The 26,879-nt window shown below is 37.1% G+C and overlaps 1 protein-coding gene across 11 annotated transcripts in view; it reads left to right on the top strand.

Moving 5' to 3' along the window:
- The window catches only part of KIAA1328 (KIAA1328 ortholog), a 384,673-nt gene that overhangs the window by 108,121 nt on the left and 249,673 nt on the right, over positions 1-26,879 (top strand). For all 11 annotated transcript variants that reach the window (XM_031658950.1, XM_031658942.1, XM_031658943.1 and 8 more), the window contains one exon: positions 24,854-24,981. In XM_031658950.1, the coding sequence (XP_031514810.1) occupies positions 24,854-24,981 (128 nt within the window). The remainder of the gene's footprint in view (positions 1-24,853; positions 24,982-26,879) is intronic.

The raw sequence follows: 26,879 nt of genomic DNA on the forward strand, positions 1-26,879 counted from the left end.
GGATAGGCACCTATGGCCATTTTACACTGTAGCTGCCCTGTGTGTAAAAGTCCCCACATTTTGCACAGGTTGTACGTCTGTCTCTGCCTAACTCTCCAGGATGATCCCCCTACCAGTTCAAATGTCTATGGGGGTCATGGGATCTCTTGCAGCTAGGATTCCAGAGGTCTGCAGCAAGAGTGGACTGTCCATCTTTCCCTTCACTTACCCCTTAGGAGCCATTTAGGGCTGGGAACTAGCATGACAACCCCGTGCAGGCAGCTTCCTCCCTCCTCACTCTTGGTATCTGTGTCACCTCTCAACTCTTGATGTTTCCTCTCTGGAAATTGGCTCGAAGTATGTTTGTTTACTCCATATTTTGGTCTCCCTCAGTGGGAGCAGTGCTTCCTGGCTCTGTCTCATTGGCCATCTTCTCCCTCTCCTCTAAATTTTTTTTGTGGTCTTTCTTTTCATATTACCATTTTTGTGAGACTAACTTTTACTCTTTGAAGGATAATTATTTCTTAATTTAATAAATGTAAGTTTAGAGTTGACAAAGACAAAGCTTGGAAAAAGGAAAAGTATTGTGGCTTTGTCTGTGTTACCTCTACATTTTCATTTGTTATGGCAGTATAAGAAGATGTATAAGAAATATGTGCTTTTATTTACATATTGTCCAAGTTAGTTCTCAAAGGGCAAATCACTTTAAAAACCAATCACTGTGAACTTAGACACTGTTGTCTTTCCAGAGACCACCTAATTCTTACTCATCATTTCTTCAATCTATTTCTCTTGGAAACCCTGGGAAAGTTACAGCCATAGTCTTTTTAGTTCTCAGTTAAGCTAGAGCAAGGCTTGCCAAATTATCCAGGATACTGCCTGATTTTGTAAGTAAAGTTTTCTTGGAATACAGCCACATTTATTTGATAACATATGGTCTCTGGCTACTTTGCACTACAGTGGTAGACTTGAATGGTTACAGAATGTGATGGCCTACTAAATCTTTCCAGATAGAATCTTTTGAGTAGAAATCATCCACTGGAAATAAGATATCTAAGTCCTCCCTTTTTCCTCTTCTCCTTTTACCCTGATATGAAGTCACTTAATAAAACAGCAAATATAGACCTCCTTTGGTATAAGCCTTTCAGCTTATGTCTTAAGTAACAAGGGCATTTTCCCCATCTTGTTAAAAGCTGCCCAAATTATGCCATTTTTGCCATTCCAGATATCATATGGCCATTAATGCATTATGCTATCATAAAACCATATAGTCGATTAGTGGGGATTTTGTTTTTTGTTTGGTTTGGCTTTATATTAGTCTTTGTTTCACTCTTTTTGATGTTATTGTTGTTTTTATGGGGGGTGCGGGGTGGTGATCCTTCCATAGTATTCTTCATCATACAGACATAATTGTGAGAAACAGATTAGGAAGGAGAAGTATGTATCCCTCAGTACGTTGCACTGCTTATCCTAATTAAGCAGCCCACCGAGTCTGTGTTAAGTATATACTGTGTGTGTGTGCATATTAGGAGTTTGGGAGAGGTAACTTGGAAGAACAAAGGTCATTTGATCAAAGAATTCCTAGGTTCTTGGCATTTTAAATTATGTGGCAATATGCATATATTAATGAGATATAATAATGGGTATCGGTAAAACTCTATTATAAATAGTCCTATCACAACTGTTATGAAGATGCTGTGATTAAACCTTTCTTCTATGGATTTTAATTAAATGTAGCCAGGACACTCAACTTGTTATGTTTATATACAACTAGGGAAGAAAATGTTAACTCTACAGTTTAAAAAAAAAAAGTTTATCTAATTAATCAAATATACCCTAGGCATGTGGCATAAATTTGTATTGCTAGGGTTTTTTCTTTTGTATTGTTTAATTTTTTCCCTTTATTTCTTCTTAAAAAAATGGGATTTATGTCCAGAACGTGAAGGTTTGTTACATAGGTATACATGTGGCATGGTGGTTTGCTGCACCTGTCAACCCATCCTCTAAGTTCCCTCCCTTCACCACCCACCCCCAACAGGCCCTGGTGTGTGTTGTTCCCCTCTCTGTGTCCATGTATTCTCATTGTGCAACTCCCACTTATAAGTGAGAACATGTGGTGTTTGGTTTTCTGTTCCTGTGTTAGTTTGCTGAGGATGATGGCTTCCAGCTCCATCCATGTCCCTGAAAAGGACATGATCTCATTCCTTTTTATGGCTGCATAGTATTTCATGGTGTATATATACCACAGTGCCTATCATTGATGGGCATGTGGGTTGGTTCCATGTCTTTGCTATTATAAATAGTGCTGCAGTAAACATGTTCATGTGTCTTTATGGTAGAATGATTTATATTCCTTTGGGTATATACCCAGTAATGGGATTGTTGGGTCAAATGGTATTTCTGGTTCTAGACCCTTGAGGAATCGCCATGCCGTCTTTCACAATGATTGAACTAATTTGCATCCCTACCAACAGCATATAAGCGTTTCTGTTTCTCCGCAGCCTTGCCAGTATCTATCGTTTCCTGCCTTTGTAATAATCCCTGTTCTGACTGGCATGAGATGGTATCTCATTGTGGTTTTGATTTGCATTTCTCTTTTAAATTTCATGTGGAATCAAAGAAGACACCGTATAGCCAAGATAATCCTAAGCAAAAAGAACAAAGCTGGAGGCATCATGCTACCTGACTTCAAACTATATACTACAAGGCTACAGTAACCAAAACAGCATGCTACTGGTACCAGAACAGACATACAGACCAATGGAGCAGAACAGAAACCTCAGAAATAACACCACACATCTACAACCATCTGATCTTCAGCAAACCTAAAAAAAAACAATCAATGGGGAAAGGATCTCCTAATCAGTAAATGGTGATAGGAAAACAGGCTAGCCATATGCGGAAAACTGAAACCAGATCCCTTGCTTACACCCTATACACAAATTAACTCAAGATGGATTAAAGACTTAAATGTAAAACCCCAAATCATAAAAACCCTAGAAGAGAACCTAGGCAATACCATTCAGGACATAGGCATGGGCAAAGACTTCATGACAAAAACGCCAAAAGTAGTTGCAACTAAAGCCAAAATTGACACATGGATCTAATTAAACTAAAGAGCTTCTGCACAGCAAAAGAAACTACCATCAGAGTGAACAAGCAACCTACAGAATGGGAGAAGATTTTTGCAATCTACCCATCTGACAAAGGTCTAATATCCAGAATTTACAAGGAACTTAAATTTGCAAGAAGAAAAACAACCCATCAAAAAGTGGGCAAAGGATATTAACAGATACTTCTCAAAAGAAGACATTCATATGTGGCCAACAGACATATGAATTATTTAATTTTTAATTGACAAATAATTGTTTAAGAAGCATGCTTCCATATACCTTTTATTTTTTAGTTGAGGTAATATATACTTACCACATTTACCATCCTTTCCATTTTTAAGTATATAGTTCTGAGTAGTACTTACATATATATCCTTTTTTTGCCTTTTTTCCCACCTCCCCACTACCCTTCACGGCCTCTGATAACCACTGTTCTACTCTCTATCTTCATGAGATCTACTTTTTTAGCTCACACATGTGAGAATGTGCAATATTGTCTTTCCATTCTAGACTTATTTCACGTAACATATTGACCTTCGGTTTCATCTATGTTGCTGCAAATGATAGGATTTCATTCTTTTTTATGGATGATCAATATTCCATTGTGTATATATTTCTCATTTTCTTTGGTCACTTAGGTTAATTCTATGTCTTGACTATTGTAGTAAATAGTGCTTTAATAAACATGGGTGTACAGGTGTCTCTTCAGCACACTGATTTCAATTTCTTTGGGTATATACCCAGAAGTGGGATTACTGGAACACATAACAATTCTATTTTTAATTTTCTGACAAACTTCCCTACTGCTTTCCCTAATAGTTGTATAATTTACATTCACATGAACAGTTCACACAGGATCTCTATTCTCTACATCCTTACCGGCACTTGTTATCTTTCATCTTTTTGATAATAGTCATTCTGAGGGGAATGAGGCAATACCTTATTGTTATTTTAATTTGCATTTTCCTGATGATTAGTGATGATGAGCATTTTGTCATATATCTGTTGGCCATCTGTATGTCTTCTTTTGAGGAAAGTCTGTTTAAGTCCTTTGCCCATATTTTGATTGAATTGTTTGCTTGCTATTGAGTTGTTTGAGTACCTTCTATTTTCTGGATATTTGCCTCTTATCAAATGTATGGTTTACAACTGTTTTCTCCCAGTCTGTGGGTAGTCTCATTATTCTGTTTCCTTTCTGTGCAGAAGCTTTGATGTAATCCCATTTGTCTATCTTTACTTTTGTTGCCTGTGCTTTTGATGACAAATCCAGGAATTCACTGTCCTGACCAATAGAGACTTTCCTCTGTGTTTCTTCTAGTAGTTCTGTAGTTGTAGGATATACATTTAAGTCTTGAATCCATTTTAATTTGATCTTTGTATATGGTGAGAGATAGGGGGTCTAGTGTCATTCTTCTGCATGTGGATATCCAGTTTTCCCAATACCCTTTATTGAAGAGGCTGTGTTTTCCTTATAGCGTACTCTTGGCACCTTTGCTGAAAATCAGTTGACCGTAAATGCATGGGTTTATTTTTTGGGTTTTCTATCCTATTCCATTGATTAATATGTTTGTTTTTGTTTTTATGCCAGTACCATGCTGTTTTGATTATTCTAGCTTTGTAATAGATTTGAAGTTATATAATGTGATGCCTCCAGCTTTGTTCTTGCTGCTCAAAAATTGCTGTGGTTATTTGGGGTCTTTTGTAGTACAGATTTGGGGGTTGTTTTTCCTATTTTTCTGTTTTTCAGAAAAATGACATTGGAATTTTGATAAGGATGGCATTGAATCTGTTGATCACTTTGGGTACTATGAATATTTTAACAGTATTCTAATCCATGAACATGGGATACCTTTCCACTTATTTGTATCATCAGCAATTTCATCAGTGTTTTATAATTTTCAGTATAACAGATATTTCACCTTCTTGGTTAAATTTATTCCTCAGTATTTTATTTTTTATTTCTTATGCTATTGTGAATAAGACTGCTTTCTTATTTTCTTTTTTAGATAGTTTGTTGTCAGTGTAAAGAAATGTTACTGATTTTTGCGTGTTGAATTTGTGTTTTGCAATTTTACTGAATTCCATTTATCAGCTCTAATTTTTTCTTAATGGAGTCTTAAGGGATTTCTAAATATAAGGTTATGTCATCAGCAAACAAACAATTTCACTTCTTTTCTATTTGGATGCCTTTTACTTTTTTTTTCTTGTCTAATTGCTCTGGCTATAACTTCCAGCACTATGTTTAATAAAAGTGCTGTAGCAGTAATCTTTTTCTTGTTTCTGATCCTAGAGGAAAAGCATTTAACTTTTCACCATTGAGTATAATATTAGCTGTGGGCTTTTCATATATGACCTTTATTGTGTTGAGGTACCTATTTTCTGTGCCTAATTTATTGAGAGTTTTTATTATGAAAGGATGTTGAATATTGTCAAATGCCTTTTCTAAATCTATTGAGAGGATCACCAGGGTTTCTCTGAACAAATGTCTGCTGTTTTGCATGTATATGTAAAAAAAATCTATTTTGTATAAGAAACTGTCTTTTTAGAAATTAACATTTAGACATATTTAGTCAATTTTATCTCAGATGTCTTTTGAAAGAGAAATAGTTGAATTTTTTTTTATCCATTGTGATCCAAAGACACTGTATTCTAACAAGGTGGGAAAGACTAAATGGCACATTTTAAAAAATGAGCATTCTAGTTAATTTCTTATAAAAAGATATAACTTTGGAGACAGAAAAGCTGCATTTCTTGACTTCAGAAGTGCAAGATGAGCAGAAATGGAGCCTAGAATTTTGTCATAGTGGTTTAGACAGTGCTTTGTTACCAGTGCTCCTCAGGCTATAAGGTACACGTTAATCACCTGGGCAGCTTGATAAAATGCAGAATCGAATCCACATCTAGAGTGGGGCTCAGGATTTTGCATGTCTTAGAAGCTCCCAGATGATACCAGTGCTGCTGTCCATGGATCACACTTTTAGACTTCCTTCCTGACAGTAAGTTTTTCTCTTTTTATGGTAGGTTGATTATATAGAAAAGTTAAACTCAATGTAGACAAACTATTCATGAAGTGTACTCTGATAAGAAAGGTATGCCATTGACAAAGCTTGCTGTAGTTGTGAAGCATTTGATGTAAGACTATTAACTAAGTGAAGGGCTATGAATTCTTGAAGTTGTATCCTGACTTTCCTTTTATATGAATGTAATGCATGTATTTTTCAGAAGACTGAAAAGCCTATAAAAAACTGCATTCATCATTGGTAGATAGAGTGCTCATTTTACTTTTTTTTTTTTTTTTTTTTTTGAGACAGAGTCTCGTTGTGTCACCAGGCTGGAGTGCAGTGGTGCGAACTCGGTTCACTGCAACCTCTGCCTCCTGGGTTCAAGCGATTATCCTGCCTCAGCCTCCCAAGTACCTGGGATTGCAGGCATGTGCCACCACAACCAGCTAATTTTTGTATTTTTAGTAGAGCTGGGGTTTCACCAAGTTGGCCAGGATGGTCTCGATCTCTTGACCTCGTGATCTGCCCACCTCGGCCTCCCAAAGTGCTGGGATTACAGGCGTGAGCCACCACGCCTAGCCGCGTGCTCATTTTTCTTATGCGACTTTTGACCAATTCAGATTTTGATTGATAAGTGAACGCAAAATAAGGAATCATCCCATTTTTTGAGTCAGTTGGACGTTTACTCACCTCAGACTTCTAGAAAGATCTTGGTTGTCAAATTAGAGCAGGGACACAAACCGTTTGGTATGATTAATAGTTTGAATAGTAAAAGGGACAGATTTCAATATATATATTTTAACATATTTAAAAATATGTATATCTACACACACGTATAATTTTTTTTCTCCTGAATAGTTACAAAGCTCTGTACCTGAGGAGGGAGAGAGCCTTTTTAGCCTTTTTAAAAGGAGGTAGAGGCCAGGTGTGGTGGCTCATGCCTGTAGTCCCAGCGCTTTAGGAGGTCGAGGTGGATTGCTGACTTGAGGTCAGGAGTTCGAGACGAGAGTGGCCAACATGGTGAAATTCTATCTCTACCTAAAATACAAAAATCAGCCAGGCCTGGTGGTGGGTACCTGCAATCCCAGCTACTCAGGAGGCTGAGGCAGGAGAATCACTTGAACCCAGGAGGCGGAATTTATATATATATAAATTAAACGAGATGGAAAATGTCAGTAATACTCTCATGGAAATAGACATATAAAACACATTTTTTAAAATTATAAAATTTTGATATTTATTCATAATTACTCTTACCCTATTCACAAATATAGAAGAGGCATTTACATTTTACTACTGTATGGTCAGTTCTGCTATTAGGAGACAGTTGCATTTCTAAAAATCACCGTACTATGCAGAATCATTACTAAAGACCCCATGAAGCTTATGGGGAAAATAGGTTTAGAGGTACAACAATAAAAAAAAAAATTTGTTTAGTAAAACATTAAGAAAAAAGGCAGCTAATAAAAATGATAGAACAGTTGTACATGCATTATGTTATAAAGAAATTCATAAATACTACAATAAATATGGTACTTTGCCTTGAAAAAACTGAAGTATGCTTGTGGAAGTTAACATTGAAAGGGTTGCAGCTTGTGAGTTATGTTAAAATGGTACAGGCAGGGTTACTGAAGTGGGATATAAAGTTGTAACACCATCTATTAGTAGGTATGGCTCATAATACAAAGTGAACTGAAGATGTTTAAGATGTGAGGCCTGTTGGCACATATTTTAAATATTTCTACTGGGCTTGGTCAGCTAGATGTAGTTTTCTACCTGCACCTCGTGTTTCTCACAGTGATATTCAAGTTGTGCTCAAATTGTTTCCAAATACATCAAATGCACAGGAACGAATTTTGGTTTTCTAAACAAGTGGTATAGGAGAACTGACTGTATATGAAATTTCACGCTTTGTTAGAGAAATAGAACAAACCTTTAATTTTACTGCAATTCAGTTCCACAGGCAGTAGGGGGAGTAGTAGGTTCACAATTCGCAGCACCACTGACCAGTGCTTTTCTTAGTTTTGCAGCTACACGTGTGGTAAATTATCATTTTATAGTTACTGTTATAAGCAATTTAGTAGAAAAAGACAGCTAAAGTATGCAGTGTTGCTTTTAATTTTGTAATCTAAATGTATTTTTTAATGAGAAAACAAAACCCAGATTAATTTTTAATAGGAGTAACCCTTTCTGTGGCTTAGTCTTGTGCCACCCACTAGACCTGGCATTTCACTTTTAATTGATCTCTTGTGTATGGTAGAAATTAGCTATCATATAGCTGAGACATTATGTCTGTATACTAGGGAGCGACTGTTTTTAGCTACATTATTGTGACTCTTACTACTTAATAAAAGGGAGATTTAACAGGTGACTTGATCGACACATATGTTAATTTAAAACTTCTCCCAATTCGTAGAGACAGAACATTCCCAAATTTTATTCCAGGAAGCAGCCCTAGAAATGATGCCAAAGCAAATTTACTTCCCTTAGCCTTATTAGAATTTGTTACAGTGTTATGCAGACTGCTCCCTGTGTATAGGAATTAGGGCCCATCGGACATCTTTATATAAAATCCTTTGTGTGCGCTGAAGGAGCTAACAGTGTACCTGGGCAGAGTGCCTTCCTTGTTTGTTTGGGGCATGTATATTGAAAGGGAATGTCAGATATTATAAATAGTACCTAACCCTTGCTATAATGATTGCTGTAATCCAACTTTGTTACATATTTATTATGAAAGAATAGATTTGCCTTTTATAAAGGAACAAAGTTTTTGTTTGTAGTATTTAAGTGTACAACTACTTTCATTATAAAACCTTTCTTAGCTGATGCGTTGACTTGCTCACCACTGATACCTGCTGATGCCCAAGTGGTGATCTGTGTGTCTTAAAACACAGTCTGTCATTCTACATGGTTTACATATTTCAGAGCCATTACCTGAACTAGGGACCAGATAAAGATAAACTGCTTCATTACTGATAATGTTAAATCCAATAGTCATGCAGTGCCTGTAATCTTTATTTCATTAATATAAGTAGATCATATCAGTGTTTTTAACCAGAGTGGGGAGTTATTTAGCATTGTTCATTGCCTTTAAGTTATTTTTGAACAATTTTTGCACAGGTGGTATAAATAGAACTAGAAAACAAGTCATTTGGGTGTTGGAAAACTGAATAGTACTGTAATTTAATTGATGCCAGTTGGAGAAAAAGTAGATATTTTATTTTGATAGATTACATAGTCCTTAATTTTATTCAATGTGGTTTCTCTTTTATTATATATAGGTTACCCTAACTTAATTCATTTGTATTATACCATATGCAATTTTGGATTCACTTCAAAGAGTATTCAGGCCAGGAACTAGTCATGACATATTATTCTCTAGTAAAGTAAATTTCATGTTTCCTTCAAATGTAACTGGTATGTATTAGCACTTTCCTGATAAAAAATGACATCATTTAACACTTATGATGCTGTAAACAGTAGTAGGATGATAAACTTTCTTGGAGCATTAACTCTTGTTATCTAAATGTAAAAATTCAACATTATGCTTTGAAAATACTGAAAATGATTGGAAGAATTGGATGTTTATCAATTGTCTTACCTACACTTCATAAACTGTATAGTACCTAATATGTGTACACACTCTACTGGATAATAATCATGTTTGTAAAATGGGACTGCTGTAGAACTTCATGTCATAGTGTTTTTCTTGAATAGCTAAGAAGTAGAAATTTGGGGATCTCCAACCTCTATATTGAATTTGAAGCTGTGGTAGAATATAAGGTCATGGGGGTTGGGCGCGGTGGCTCACGCCTGTAATCCCAGCACTTTGGGAGGATGAGGCAGGTGGATCACAAGGTCAGGAGATCGAGACCATCCTGGCTAACATGGTGAAACCCCGTCTCTACTAAAAATACAAAAAAATTAGCTGGGCATGGTGGCAGGTGCCTATAGTCCCAGCTACTTGGGAGGCTGAGGCAGGAGAATGGCGTGAACCTGGGAGGCGGAGCTTGCAGTGAGCCGAGATTGCGCCACTGCACTCCAGCCTGGTCAACAGAGCGAGACTCCGTCTCAAAAAAAATAAAAATAAATAAGAAATAAGGTCATGGGGAAGTAGCACAAACAGAGTACGTTCTTGGACACTATTTTAGGGAATATGTCCATTTAATGATGGATAAAGAAAGGGATATCAGTGAAAGAGAGTTAAGGGGCGATCAGTAAGGAAGAAACAGAATGAACCAGTGACTGGGGAACCAGGGGAGGAGATCTGTTGAAGAAGGAAGTGGCCAGCAAAGAGGATAAAACCCCAAATCAAGTTGTTAGATTTCGCAATTAATAGATTAGAGAATACTTGTCAAGAATCCAGTTTAAATAGAGTGAGTAACAGAAAATATATTGGGCCAAAAACTAAACTGGAACTGAGGAAACAGAAACTGTGAATATGGATGAATTTTTTGAGAGCTTTGGTAATAATGAGGAAGAGAGAGAGATGTTGGCAGCTTAAGAAGAAAGCTTTGTTTGAGTAGGGCTTTTCTTAAGATACACTTGAATGCTTATGGACAGTAGCAAAAAGCTATTGGCTCAGGGATTGTTCTTTTAAATGTTTATGGGCTAACTTATGTAGTATTAAAATAGTAAAGTAAAACCTAGCTCCTTGATTTTAGTGATATTGTGAAACTTTTGTCTTTGAGTATTTTTGGGCTAAACCTCTATAACATTTCTTGAACGGAGGGTAAAACAAAAAATCTGGTTTTTTACCTGTTTTTTAGTGTCATTCTGCTGAACAGTCCACATAAGCTTAATTATATTAAGAACCATTGAAGTGAAGTTGTTCATAACATTTTTTTTTTTTTTTTGCCTTAGTCTTTGTGGCATTTGCTGAGTTTAGACAATAAACCTCCCCATGAAGTTACTTAATTTTTCTCTGAGCAGTAATTTACATGTGTGGTCAATAGCCTCAGTCATTTTCAAAGAGACAAGTAATGAGATATTCCTACTACTTTTAAAATTTTAACCTTAAGATGATAACTGTGATTCCATTGTATAAGAACTCTCCTTTTTCACTCTAGTTAATACAGTTTTAATGAATGTGTTTGATTTTCACTTAGAATTATTAATACTGGGTGATATTTTCATACTACATTACAGACTACTTGCAACTCTGGTGAGAATGCTGTTCCCCAAGGCCATAGCTAATGATCTAGCAATGTTAAACTGAATTTGGAAATGATACTGTAAACTTATGTTTAAAAGTGTGGATGGGTGATATAGAAGATGGATATCTTTTTGGAAATAGAAGAGAGAGGGTGTGGTTGTTTACTTCTCATGGACTCTTCCCCCATTACAAATTCTTAAGCACTACAGGTAGTATTTGCTAATTGTTATTACAGGTTGAATATCCCTTATCCAAAATTCTTGAGGCCAGAAGTGTTTCAGATTTTGGATTTTTTCGGATCTTTCAGTATTTACAATATACATACCAGTTGAACATCCCTAATCAGGAAATCTAAAATGCTGCAATGAGCATTTCCTCTGGACATTATGTTGGTGCCCAAAACATTTCAGAGTTTGGAGTATTTCTAATTTTGGATTTCAGATTAGGGATATTCAACCTATACTTCAGTAGTTAGCCAAAACAGAAATGTTACACCGCCCTAAAAATTCAGAATGCTGCTTCCTTTTAAAGAAGAAAGTGGATTATTTTACATCACTTCTTTTATTTTCTATATGTTTCCTTCCAAAACAAAAACAGTTGACCAAAACAGATAAAATAAACTCAGAAAGATATACCAAGAATGACTTAAAGGGAGGAAGCAAATGAGTCCAATAATGTATTACATTTCAACATAAAGGCGAAGGATGGGCCTCCTCTTACTGGTATGAAAGAGGGTTCTTAGAGATGATACGCATACCCTAAGTATGTTCCCTGGACCAGCAACATCAGCATTACTCAGAAGCTTGTTAGACCCTACCTCACATCTACTGGATCAGAATTTGCCTTCCAACAAGACCCACAGGTAATTGTTTTGTACATTACATTTTAAGGAATGCTGCTTTAGTGGATCTAAGACTTTATTCTAAATCCCAGCTCACTGCTAGGTTATCCTCGGATAAGTTATTAACCATTCTGTGCTGCAGATTTATTTGTAAAATAAAATTAGTAATAGTACATCATGGGTTTTTTCTTTTAATAGGAATTAAATATAATATCTTTAAAGCACTTAGAAGTCCCCCACCTTCAAGTAGAGGTTATATTGAGCTATTCAAAGATACTCTAGTTCAGGCATCTATTCCTGGTGATAGGTGTTTAATTGTGAAATAGGTGATGATAGTATCTTATTCTTAAAAGAGAACTCTGATGAAATCTCTGAAGAAGGGAGAGATGACAAGCATAAAAATGATAGTACTGTAAGATCAAATACTGTATATGAGGAACACTTGATGTCACCGGATTGGTTTGTGTGGGAGAAAGAAGATTGAGGGACCACTTAAACTCGGTTTACATTTCTGCTAAGAAATGAATTGTCAGGCACCTGCAATCCCAGCTACTCGGGAGGTTGAAGCAGGAGAATCGCTTGAACCTGGGAGGCAGAGGGTGCAGTGAGCCGAGATCACGCCAGTGCATTCCAGCCTGGGTGACAGAGCAAGACTCTCGCTCCAAAAAAAAAACAGAAATGAATTGTCTTACACAGTAAGATAAAATAGTTCAAAGAGACAAACACAGGAATGTTGATGAAAAGAGTCAAATTCTGTAAAACATTGAAAGAGGCTTATTCTGTGCCAAATATGGGTGACCAAGGTCTGTGACACAGCCCCAGGATGTCCTGAGAACATGTGCCCAATGTGGTTGGGTTACAGCTTGATTTTATACATTTTAGGGGGACAACTTACTGACAGACATAAATCAATACATGTAAAGTGTACCAGTTGATTCAGTCTGGACAGGTGGGACAACTCAGGCTTTTGGTCATAAGTGGATTCAAGGATATTCTGATTGGCAGTTGGTTAAAAGAGTTATTATCTTAAGACCAGGAATCAATAGAAAGGAGTATCTGGGATTGTGGAGACCAAGGTTTTTATTATGCAGGTTTTTATTATACCTCATAGGTGGCCACCCTTAGAGGCAATAGGATGGCAAGTGTTTTCTATTCAAATGTTTAAAAGGTGCTAGACTCACAACTAATCTCTTCAGGAACAGAAGAACTGGAAGGGGAAGGGGATTCTCAACATAATGTAGATTCTCCCCACAAAAGACAGCTTTGCAGGACCATTTCAAAATAAGTCAAAGAAATATATTTTGGGGTAAAACACTTTGATTTTTTCAGGGCCTGGTATCTATCATATGATGCTATACTAGAGTCAGGTTGGAATTTGATATCTCATTGCTGCAAAGAGACTGCTTTGCCAGTCTTAAAAATCTCTGTTTTAATGTTAATATTGGTCAATTGGGCCTGAATTCCAAAGGGATGAGGGTATAATGAAGCATGTCTGACCTCCCCTTCCCATCATGGACTGAACTTGTTTTTCAGATTTACTTTGGAATGCCCTCAGCCAAGAGCGGCCTTGCAGGAGTATGAAGAAAGAGAGGTATCATATGTATTGAAACTGATAACTCATGAAATGTTTTAATTTAATGGCAAGAATAAATCTCTTTGGTTTGAAGATGGGAAGTAGAATGACATGACTTTTTTTTTTTTTTTTTGAGACGAAGTCTTGCTCTGTTGCCAGGCTGGAGTGCTGTGGCGCGATCTCGGCTCACTGCAACCTGCAACTCCTTGGTTCAAGTGATTCTCCTGCCTCAGTCTCTTGACTAGCTGGGGATTACAGGCATGCGCCACCACGCCTGGCTAATTTTTGCATTTTTAGTAGAGACGGAATTTCACCATGTTGTCCAGGATGGTCTTGATCTCCTGACCTTGGGATCTGCCCGTCTTGGCCTCCCAAAGTGGTGGGATTACAGATGTGAGCCACTGCACTTTTTTTTTTTTTTTTTTTTTTTTGAGACAGTCTCACTCTGTTACCCAGGCTGGAGTACAATGGCACAATCTCAGCTCACCACAACCTCCACCTCCTGGGTTCAAGCAATTCTCCTGCCTTAGTCTCCTGAGTAACTCAAATTACAGGCGTGCACCACCATGCCCAGCTAATTTTGTATTTTTAGTAGAGATGGGGTTTTTCCATGTTGGTCAAGCTGGTCTTGAGCTTCTGACCTCAGGTGATCCGCCCACCTCAACCTCCCAAAGTGCTGGGATTACAGGCGTAAGCCTCTGCAACATGACTGTTTCTCATGGTTGAAACTGGTAGTTCCCAGCCTGATATATTTCACTATACTTCACAAAGCATTATTCACACAACTTCACTGAACAGCCTTCCAGGGTCTGGAGAGCTTAGTGTGCAGACCATTTTCCATAGTCTATATTGTCAGGAATTTTCCCTTTCTGAAATTGAAAGTTTTTAAGTGTTAGTTATTGTTGTGCAGTTCACTTGATAAGGAAACTTCTTGGGGGAGAGGTATGATAGCAGCTTTTTTTCTTCTACAGTTCTAAGGTAGTTCTTGTAACTCATGAAAGGTTGAATTGCTTTAAAGGAGCCTTTCCAAATGGGGAAAATATTTCTCCTTTGGGTCCAGCTGAAACATAGATCTTTTAAACAAAAGATGAATTTTTAAGCATGTTAGAAGCAAGAGAAAATGCATGGTTTTCAACAGAAATATTTTCTCAACCTTGTCTTTAATGTCTACAGTGAATGCTTGAAAATATATATTCTCTTATTTTGTGAAAAGGAAACTATAAAAACATGAAATCAAAGTTCTGGTCCATCTGGCACATTGATAGCCTGCTGTTTAGGATGTCTGGATTTAAATAAGTGTCTTTACCTTTAAAGTTGGAGAAATAAACCTTGGGTCTCCATTGTGTAGGTAGTTTCTAAAATCCATAGGGTTTTAGATGACCTGAAAAAAAGACAGAATGTAAAGCATCTCAATTTCAAGTCTATTTCTACCAGCCCCCACCCCACCATCTTGATTTGCAATTCTGCAAGAAACAAGGTAGGGACTTAGATAACTCTCAAGGAGCTAGTTTACTCTAATTAGCTATCTTTTCATGGCTTATGTTTTTGTTCAGGTGATCAAACAGAATGAATTACAGTCTAGAAGAGTATGAGTGGGTCACTTGAGTCTTGTTTCCCTCTTTAAGTGTCCAGGGCATTGAGTTTTCCGCTGTTTTGTGCTTTGTTACCCTCCCCAATGGATAACTGTTATCAGGAAATTGAAAAATAACATGGTCATGTACCAAATTTGCCATAAATTTTTCTTTTAATTAAATGGAAGATTTCAGACTTGTATCAGTGGATTGTACTCCTGCACAGATCACAACTTCATAAACGGGTGTAAATATTTATGTGAAATTCTTACCTAGCTCTGTGAACCACTTGATCTTGGAATCAGTTTTTCTTTTTACAAACAATCCATTTTCAGTTGCATATTTTATCAGTGAGTACTAAACTAGATACATAATTTGGACCTCAATTTTTATATCAGAAAATGTGTACTCTTTTTTTCGAAAGGGAGAAAAGAAAATGATTGTAAGGTGAGGAATCTGACATGGTCAGAAACCATATTTAAGATGGGAAAATCTTACTAGGTTAGAAGAAATTTTAGTTTTTAATGAGTCAATATTTTAAGCATCTTCTTGGCTAGTTTAAAGGCCACGTTGTCTATCTATGGTTTGTTTCCATTCCAAACTCAAAATCAACATGAAAATTCGATAGGAGCTCCTTTGCTTTTATTTCTGTACTCATTCCTGTGACATTTTGAAGTGCCTGCTATGTGCTGAAGAGATACCAAGATTAGTACACTATGATTTCCAGGAAAACACAATCTGCTTCAGGTGATAGTAATATAGTCAAATAATTTTAACTTTATGGTATTTACTATGATAAAGGTGCTTAACTCTGCCTGGGAGGTCAGTGAAAGCTTGGAGGAAGAGGTGACATAAAAATTAAGTTTTAATGGACAAGTAGGAATCTAGGATTCGGGGCAGGCAAAACATTCTAGGCAGAATGTTATGCCTAGAATGATATGCCATCTTAATGTATGGTTTGTAGGCATTCAGAGTAAAGGAAGTACCTGCCATAGTGAAAACCTTTGGGCTCTGTATTTCCCCAAAAGTCTGTGAGTAATGGATTGCTTTACAGCTGGAGCCAGATGGCCTTACCTCAGATTCTTACCTGAGGATGATCCTGAATAAAACATCTCTCTCTTTTGTAAAGCTTCCCTCCCTGACAAGAAAATAGCCTAACTGTTCATCTAACAAAACAGTCGGGGGAAGATGATGGACAACAAAGTAATGTCAAATTGATGTTCTGCAAGGGTCACTAGTAGCTTCTCAACTCAGTCTTTAACTGGGGTGGCTGCTCTTCAACACTGGACACAGCTGACTTCATCTTTTTATTTATCTGTGTTATTTATCTTTTTTCTGTGCCTGTCCTTTACTTGTTACATCGGCCTCCTTCTCGTCTCACAGTTGAAACATTCCTTTCTCTAAGAGGCTTTCCCTGGCTCCTTGACCATTTGGGTCCTTTTAGAAAGTGTTCCTACAGCACTACATAATGTTCTTGTCATTACTCTTTATTTGTTCTTCTTTGTGTTTGATTACCTGCCATTCTTTCTCCCTCAAGGAGATAGTGTTAGTCTTGTTCATTATTGTATGTCTGGCATCTCATTCAGCCTCAGATGTTAATGTACTCATTATATTTATTATTCAATAAATATTTATTGACCACTTATGTAGGCTAAGGAATTCAGTGGTAAACAAAACAAAAATTCCTGCCCTTATAGACTTATTTGTTGAATGAAAGAATGAATGAATGAGTGAATAAATGAACAAACAAAATCTATACACTCCCTGGACAATTTTACCCACTCTCATGTCTTCAGCCGCCACATATAAAGTGATTAACTCCCAAATGTCTATTTCTACTCAGACTTCTTTTCTGAATTTCAAGCCCAGTGATCCAAGTGTCCCCTCTTAGCTACCTCCACTAAACTCTCCCAAGCATTTTTAACTCTGTGTTCTAAAGTTGCACTCTCCCCAGACCTTTTCTTTATTCTGCATTCTCTGTCTTATAAATGGAATCACACATCTCCTCATACATCTTGTCACCCAGTTCATAAGCTGACATTGCCTTAAATGTCCCTTTTTAACCCCCATCGCCTATTTTCTACCATTATTACTCCAGCTCATTCCCCTCTCATCTCTTGCTTAGACTTCTATAGGGATTTTCTAATTGGTTGCTTTGATTCTAGTCTTCAGCCCTCTGATCCATCCTTTACTCTCCTACTAGAGGTATCTTTATGAAATGCAAATTAGCTGTAAGACATCAATGACTTAAATAGAGATAAAATCTAAATAGCTTAGGGTAACATTTGACATCCAGCCCCTGTTGATCTCTGTAGTCTCTTCACTCATTCTGTCCCACTCAGGACCGGTGAACCATCCATGCCATGCTTCTTTCAGTTCTCTTAATGTACATATTGATTTTTTTTTTCATTCCTTTGGTCCTGGTGATTTCTCAGCCAGGGGTAATGCACATCCTACCTACCTGGTACATCTGTATACTCCTTTTCCAAAATTTGTTTTCAATGTCACATGTTCTCTGAAGCCTTTCCTAACTTCCCTCCAGTGTGGTCAAAGTGAACTACTCACCCCACCTTTTTAAAATCTTCATTGGACTCTAGTGTATAAATGTTTCTCCTGGAACATGTTATCCTTATTTGTTTAAATCTCTCCCTCTCCCTAAGCCTTGATGTCCGTTTTTTAAAAAAAAGGTATTGAATATATACTTTGTGCCCTGCACTGTGCTAACTGTTCTTCGTTTCTTTATATCATTTATATTTGCAGTTGCCCTGTGAGGTGAGGTAGATATTATCCCCAGATGAAGATGTCAGAGAAGTTACATCGTTGCTAAGTACCAGGGTTAAGATTTGAACCAAGAGTGTTGGACTGACACCTAAGTCTGTGATTTTTTATTTTATTTATTTTTTTGAGACGAAGTCTCTCTCTGTCACCCAGCTGTAGTGCAGTGGCGCAATCTCGGCTCACTGCAAGCTCCGCCTCCCGGGTTCACGCCATTCTCATGCCTCAGCCTCCCGTGTAGCTGGAACTACAGGCGCCCGCCACCGCACCCGGCTAGTTTTTTTTTTTTTTGTATTTTTAGTAGAGACGGGGTTTCACCGTGTTAGCCAGGATGGTCTCGATCTCCTGACCTCGTGATCCACCCGTCTTGGCCTCCCAAAGTGCTGGGATTACAGGCTGAATCCACAGTACTGCGTTTGTACATCTTATGCCTGTTACATTGTATTCAGAAAGCATTTGTTAAATGACTGGAAGAAAGCTTGGCAGGTCTTTTTTGCATGGCCTTTTTGCTGTCTTGTATATGCATCTTCCTGGCTCCAAGGACAGTTCTGGTTAGTATATCGTTGGATCATCTACATAATGATCAATATGTACATTAAGATCACCTGACTTAGTGACTAAGGACACGTGATTGTAGAGAACTCTTAGGAGGCTGACTTGATGCTCAAAGTTTCTGCTTCTCACATGATAACTTGTGGTAGAAGTAGGAAGACAAGAAGAGATTGAGTAGTAGTAGAAAGAGAGAAACACAACAAATGCAAACAACAAAAACCATAACAAAAAAAAGTTTTCCTGCAATGTTTTATTATGATAAGTTTCAAATATATAGACAGTTGACAATATGGCATTGAAACACTATGTACCTTCTACCTAGATTTCAGTGGTTGGCATTGGCTATATCTGCTTTGCCCCCTCTCGTGTGTGTGTGTGTGTGTGTATATATATAATATAAATATTTAATATTTATGAATAATTGTATATAAATATATGATTATTAAATTATATTTGTAATATAATGTACTGAATATATATTTATATGCTATATAAATAAATATATTTATATTTATTATATATAAATATATCTATATTTATATAAAAATACACACCAGAGGGGGCAAAGCAGATATAGCCAATGCCAACAACTGAATATATGTATATAGATCTATATAAATATAGAAATATATACATATGTAATAGAAATTTATATAAATTATAAATTTACTTACAGATATAAAATTTTATAAGAGTTTATCTGCCTATTTTTCTGTGTGTCATAGGAAATGCCACTTGTCTCTGACACCTGGGATGCTTGGACTGGTACTTAGTAATCTTGATCTAATACAGAACTAAATGAAGTGGCAAGTGTCACGTGTAACTCCTAACTACCTCAGACTTGTCTCATAAGAATGAGAACATTTTGTTTTATAAACCAGATTATGATACCTGATAAAATTAGTAATAATTCCATAATATTAATTGTAATTGAGTCCATATTCTAATTTTTCTAGTTGTCCCAATAATGTCTTTTCTGTTTTTCTCCCTGAACGAGGATTCAGTCATGCTTCATGGGTTGCATTTGGTTGTGTCTTTGGTCTCTTAATCTAAAATAAGCCTCCTGCCCCAAACCTTTTCGCCTATGACACTGACTTTTTGAAGAGTTCAGGCCAAGTGCTTTGCAAAATCTCCCATATACTGGATTTGTCTGATTGTTTCTTACAGTATCATTTAATTTGTTCCTTTATTCCTTCTAAATTCTGTGAAGTGGAAGTTAGGTTTACAAATTTGATTAGGTTCAGATTAAAATATAAGTGATGATGCCTGCTTCCTTCAATTGGACATAATTTCTGTTTTTCTACTTATTAGAGATTAGTGATCTGAATTAGGATTAGTGATCCTGAATTAATTTACTTTGAGTATTGACCACCAGATTGTACCGTTGAAAGATGCATTTTGTTCTTTGCTGTAAGTAATTATGACTCTTTAAGAATATCTAACTCATTAACCTTTCCACCTAATGGTTTTAGTATCCTTTAATGATCCTTAGCTGTATTACTTATTACATTGGGGGTTCTAAAATGGTGATTTAAAATTTTGACCGTTTGTTCTAATTAGTTTGCTTTCTTTTGTAAAGAAAGACTTCACTTTTTTTTTTTTTTTTTTTTTGAGGCAGAGTTTCAGTCTTGTTGCCCAGGCTCGAGTGCATTGTTGCGATCTCAGCTCACTGCAACCTCCGCCTCCTGGGTTCAAGCAGTTGTCTTGCCTCAGCTTCCTGAGTAGCTGGGATTACAGGCGTCTGCCACCATGCCTGGCTAATTTTTTGTATTTTTAGTAGAGATGGGGTTTCGCCATGCTGGGCAGGCTAGTCTCGAACTCCTGATTTCAGGTGATCTGCCCACCTCGGCCTCCCAAAGTGCTGGGATTACAGGTGTGACTTGGCTTTTTTATCCATCCTTTCTTCTCCTTTTGCAGCATTACTACGAAGTTGTGGATTTTTATTTATTTAGTTTTCTATTAATTAGAGTGATTATTTCAGTGCTCAAATTTTCCCAAATGTGGTTAATAGGCATCCCCTTTAGGCTATCTCCTTTTTTTTTTTTTTTTTTTTTTTTTTTTTTTTTTTTTTTTTTTTTTTGAGATGGAGTTTCTCATCACCCAGGCTGGAGAGCAATGGCATGATCTCAGCTCAGTGCAACCTCCACTTCCCGGGTTCAAGCGATTCTCCTGCCTCAGCCTGCCAAGTAGCTGGGATTACAGGCACCCACCACCACATCTGGCTGATTTTCACTGTCTTGTTTTTGTTTTTTTTTTTTTGGTTTTTGTGTGTGTGTGTGTGAGATGGAGTCTCGCTCTGTTGCCAGGCTGGAGTGCAGTGAGTGATCTCGGCTCACTGCAACCTCCGTCTCCCTGGTTCAAGCGATTCTCCTGCCTCAGCCTCCCGAGTAGCTGGGATGACAGGTGCCTGCCACCATACTCAACTAATTTTTGTATTTTTAGTAGAGTCAGGGTTTCATCATGTTGACTAGGATGGTGTCAACATCTTGACCTCGTGATCCGCCTGCCTCGGCCTCCCAAGGTGCTGGGATTACAGATGTGAGCCACCGCACCTGGTTGCTATCTCCTACTCTTGTGACAGGCCCTCATCTATTTGTCTTTGAACACTTTCTAGCATTTTACAGCACAACAAGATGTTTGAAGTTTACTTTATACTTTCTCTACCCCAAAATGGGGTTCAACCGTTTTTCCAAGGAGTCTTGGCTCCAAAAAAGGAGAATCTTTTTTTTTTCTTTTAATTTAATGATTCACCTTTTGTCTTTTCACAGAGGCCTCTCTACATTTAGTTCTGTAAAGATTAGTTCTGTAAACATTAGTTCTGATCAAGATTACTAAGTACCAGTCCAAGCATCCCAGGTGTCAGAGACAAGGGTGAGGTGAAGTGGTGGGGGTGAACGCTGGTAGGCCAGGGGAATTATTTCAGTTAAAATAATCTTTCTTTACTTTGGCAGCCTCCTAGTAGTATATCCTATCTCCAGCCCTTCCGCTCTCCACTTGTGATTTGTCTCTCACACAGTTTTTATTCTTTAACTCATCCCCTTATTCATTCTGCTCTTATCATTACTTTTACTTATCTATCTAATGCATTTTAGTGTTAAGATTTTAAGCTTTACCAAATGATTATTTTCCACAACCATTTCAGCTAATTAATTTGATGGTTAGGTTTTGATGTAATCTTGCTTAATACTAATTTATATTTATTTATTTATTTATTTGTGTTACCTAATGAAGACTTATTTCTTCGAAGAGGTTGCAATGACTGCTGTGTCTTCCACTTCTTAAACAGTGGTTAGGCAGACTAAAGAGTTTTAAATTCATGTCATGGTTTGGTGTACACTTTCCCTTAAGTTTGGTTTTCAACATCTAGTTCATTCTTTTCTGTCATTCGGCCAGGTTGGAGTTAAATATGTCTTCTTTTTCACTGTACCCCCCAGATCATCGAGAAGGCATTTTGTCCACATTTTCCTAACATAAATGTTTCTCTCCAGTTGGAGGATTGAAGTCTCATTGTGCTAGGGAGGAAGGAGAGGTGGGGGAGGGTGCATTTTGAAATCTGCTATATCAAGAAAGACATTAAAAATTGATAAAGGCAGGACTACCTGTTTTCATATTCTCCCACATAGCATGTGTGTAAATGAATTTACCTGTAATTTGTTTCAAATGCTGACATTTTACTCCTAAGCTATATAATTGTGCTTGATTTTTCCAGAGTAAAATTCATATTCTGTGACCAGACTAATATGTTCACCTACTATAAAAAGTACTGCCTATGGTAACAGCAAGAATAAAAATCTCCTTTTATATACATAATAGCTGGCAGAGACTCCTGGGACCACCACAAATCATTCCTATCTTTTAGAGCTTGCTTTCCATGGAAATGTAAAACCAGCCTAGTCTAATGTACATTGACTCTGAAAACTTATTTAGACTACCATTTATACTATTGTTATTTAAGATGCCAAGGATTCAACAAGCTCTTCTAATTATTGTATTATCTAAGCTTAGTAACCTATCCTTTCCCTGTGAACCAGCTCCTCTTCTATCATCTACCTCTGGCTCCTTTTTTGTTAAAGGTTAATAATGAGAACAGTGAAGCAATTAGTTATTTATGCAGTCATGATTGGCAAAAGTTATTAGCACAAGAATCTGCCCAGAAGCAATGATTAGGTTATGAAAATGTTAAGAAATACTGAAACCAGACACCATTTTGACTTTTAAAAAATAATATTTCGACCCTTAATCATGATGACCTGTTGTAAAAGTATTTATACAGAATAAATCTCATTGGTTAGTAATTCGTATACTAACAGCATACATAAGTAAGTGTTAAGGGGAGATTCGAAAATGTACTGAAGGGACAAAGAGCCTGGGGAGGAAATTACCACAAAGAAAAATAAGGAACAGAACTCTCTCTTGGGTAGAACTATTTGTCTCCCAGGCACTGGTCTACAAAGTTAGCTGACGTTTTCTGATTTAGTATTTTCATCTTGAACACTTGGCAAGTTTTACGAATTGTGAGAGAGGGTACCCCAGGTTAAATTGCCATGTTCTTTATACCAAATTATAAAATTATAAAAAATGTAGGGAGATATGGGTTCAGAATATTTCCCGCTGATGGTTTTATTAATGAAATATTGACTTAACTGAAAAACTTAACAAAAAATATCAAATTATACTCTCTTTAATACAGTTAGGAACTTTCTGTGTAAATTGTCAGTACTCTTATCAGAACAGTGTTACTATTTGTACCCCATACTGATTTTTTCAAATAATAACTTTATTGTGTATAATTCATGTAAAATAAAATTCACTCTTTTGAACTATATAATTAAATGGTTTTGAGTATATTCCAAAAATGTGCAAACACAACTACTTTGTAATTCCTGAACGTATTTATTACCTTTCCACCAAAATTCATACCTGTTTGCAGTTGCTCTCCATTTCTTCTCCCCTAACCCTTAGCAACCACTAATCTATTTCTGTCTGTATATATTTGCCTGTTCTGAACATTTTATACAAATGAAATCATGCAATATATGGCCTTTTGTGTCTGGCTTCTTTTACTTGGCATAATATTTTCAAGGATCATCCATGTTGTAGCTTGTAGCGGTACTTCATTGCTTTTTGATGGCTGAATAATATTCCATTTATAAATATTCCACATTTTGTTTATTTATCCGTGGACATTGAGATTGTTTTTACTTTTTTACTATAGGAATACTTCCATGTTGAATATGTATATACAAGTTTTTGTGTGGACATATGTTCTTTAAAAAGTTGTCTTTGCTTATATATTTAATATTCTTCAGGACATATTTTCACTTCTCTTGAGTATATACCTAGGAGTAGAATTGCTGGGTCATATGTCAAAAAAATCTCTAACATTGTGAAACAGCTAACTTATTTTCCAAAGTGGCAGCACAGTCTTATGTTCCCATTAGTTATTTAGGAGGGTTCCAGTTTCTTCATGTCCTTGTCAGTGCTTGTTAGTCTTTTTGGTTATGGTCATCTTAGTGAATGCAAAATGGTATCCCAGTGTGTTTTTTATTTACTTTTCCCTAATGGCTATGTTGAGTATCTCTTCTTATGCTTCTTGGCCATTTGCATATTTTGTTTTGGGAAATGTCTATTCAAAGCCTTTGCCCACTTTTAAATTGTACTCATTATCTTTTTATTGTTTAGTTTTACAAGGTGTTTATATATTCTGGACACAAATTCTTTACCGTATCGTTTCCAAATATTTTCACTCACTCAGGGGGTTGTTTTTTTCAATTTTTAAATAATGCCCTTTGAAGCACAGTCATTTTACATTTTGAAGCCCAATTTATCTATTTTTTTTTAAATTTGATTACTTGTGCTTTTAAGTGATCATCACCTAATCCAAGGTCACAAAGATGTACTTTTGTATTTTCTGCTAAGAGTTTTATAGTTTTAACTCTTATGTTTAGATCAATGATACATTTTCAGCTTGTTTTGTTTTTTTTTTAATATGGTGTGAGGTAAGAGTTCCTTTGCATGTATCTACATTTGTTTTTATTCAAATTTAAAGAATCAAGGAATAAATTTGTTTTCAAATGGGATGTTCTTTGCTACTCTTTTTGTGAAGTATTGCTTTATCATTTTGGGGGAGGAGTACATGTAACTTTTATCTGAAGACTGTATACTTATGACTGTCTCACCAAATATGATTGCATTTTTGGTTCTGTTTTGTTTATTGGAATATGAAAAGCAGCATTGATGGATGCAGTTTGAATCAATTTTTTGGTTTTTTCACCTTAATTTGCAACCTCACCTCTTCAGCTACAGTATAGAGAATGCCAAGAACTTCTAAGCCTGTATCAGAAATATTTGTCAGAACAACAAGAGAAGCTCACCATGTCTCTCTCAGAACTTGGTGCTGCTAGAATGCAGAAACAGCAGGTAAGCATCTTTAATTTTACTTTTCTTGTCTTCAGTGGATCAGCAAGGTGTCAGAAGAGCCATTTGCTTTTTATGTTAATTTCCTCACAGTATATAATATTGTTTTAAAACATGTAGCTACTGCATGTGATTGAGTTGATGTCTTTCCCTCCCCCTTTCCTTTCTCCTCCTGTTCCTGGGACCAAAGGTAAGGAATGATTACTTGAAGAAGTCTGTGTGGGTCAGTGGGGAAGCTTCTGGTTGGATGAAAGCACAGCCAGAAGGGTAAAGAAAACACTGCTCTGTTACTTAATGAAGAAGATAAGGTGGGCTGTTTGTTACTCATTGTCCTTATGGAAATCACAAATAAGCCTTTCTTAATTCTTGTTTATTTTTTAGAATAATGAAAGTTAATTGTGGACTTATAAAAACTTTAATTGGAGAATATTAGGATATTTTGCATATGCTTGCATACATGTATTGATCATGTAAGTATATAGGAGAGTGTTTATATAAACATTTATATACATATCGCCAAATGGTATGTATTATGTAATTAAATGAATGCTCAGAACCCTATCAGATGTGATTGAAATAAGCCCTAAAGACCCACTTCTGGTTAGGGGATTCCCTTTCCTAGCGAAGGGAAGCCATGACAGACTGTACCTGGAAAAACGGGACACTCTGCCCAAATACTGGGCTTTTCCCCACGGTCTTAGCAACCAGCAGACGAGGAGATTCTTTCCCGTGTCTGGCTCGGCGGGTCCCACTCCCACAGAGCCTTGCTCACTGCTAGCACAGCAGTCTGAGGTCAACCTGCGAGGCTGCAGCCTGGCAGAAGGAGGGGCGTCCACCATTGCTGAGGCTTCAGTAGGTAAACAAAGTGGCCGGGAAACTCGAGCTGGGCAGAGCCCACTGCAGCTCAGCAAGGCCTACTGCCTCTACAGACTCCACCTCTGTGGGCAGGGCATTGCTGAACAAAAGGCAGCAGAAACTTCTGCAGACTTAAACGTTCCTATCTGACAGCTCTGAAGAGAGCACTGGTTCTCCCAGCACAGCATTTGAGCTCTGAGAACAGACAGACTGCCTCCTCAAGTGTGTCCCTGACCACCGTGTAGCATGAATAGGAGACACCTCCCAGTAGGGGCCAACAGACACCTCATACAGGCAGGTGCCCCTGTGGGACGAAGCTTCCTGAGGAAGGACCAGGCACCAATATTTGCTGTTCTGCAATATTTGCTGTTCTGCAGCCTCCACTGGTGAGATACCCAGGCAAACAGGGTCTGGAGTGGACCTCCAGCAAACTCCAACAGACCTGCAGCTGAGGGACCTGACTGTTAGAAGGAAAACTAACAAACAGAAAGGAATAGCATCAACATCAACAAGAAGGACATCTACACCAAAACCACATCTCTAGGTCACCAACATCAAAGACCAAAGGTAGATAAAACCACAAAGGTGGGGAGAAACCAGAGCAGAAAAGCTGAAAATTCTAAAAACCAGAGTGCCCCTTCTCCAAGGATTGCAGCTCCTCGCCAGCAATGGAACATAGCTGGACAGAGAATGACTTTGAAGAGTTGGCAGAAGTAGGTTTCAGAAGGTCCATAATAACACACTTCTTTGAGCTAAAGGAGGATGTTCTAACCCATTGCAAGGAAGCTAAAAACCTTGAAAAAAGTTAGATGAATGGCTAACTAGAATAAACACTGTAGAGAAGACCTTAAATGACCTGATGGAGCTGAAAACCATGGCACAAAAACCTTGTGATGCATGCACAAGCTTCAATAGCCGATTTGATCCAGTGGAAGAAAGGATATCAGTGATTGAAGATCAAATTAATGAAATAAAGCGAGAAGACAAGATAAGAGAAGAAAAGAGTAAAAATAAATGAACAAAGCCTCCAAGAAATATGGGACTAT

Source organism: Papio anubis, chromosome 19, assembly GCF_008728515.1.
Source record: "Papio anubis isolate 15944 chromosome 19, Panubis1.0, whole genome shotgun sequence".
Taxonomy (NCBI): Eukaryota; Metazoa; Chordata; class Mammalia; order Primates; family Cercopithecidae; genus Papio; species Papio anubis.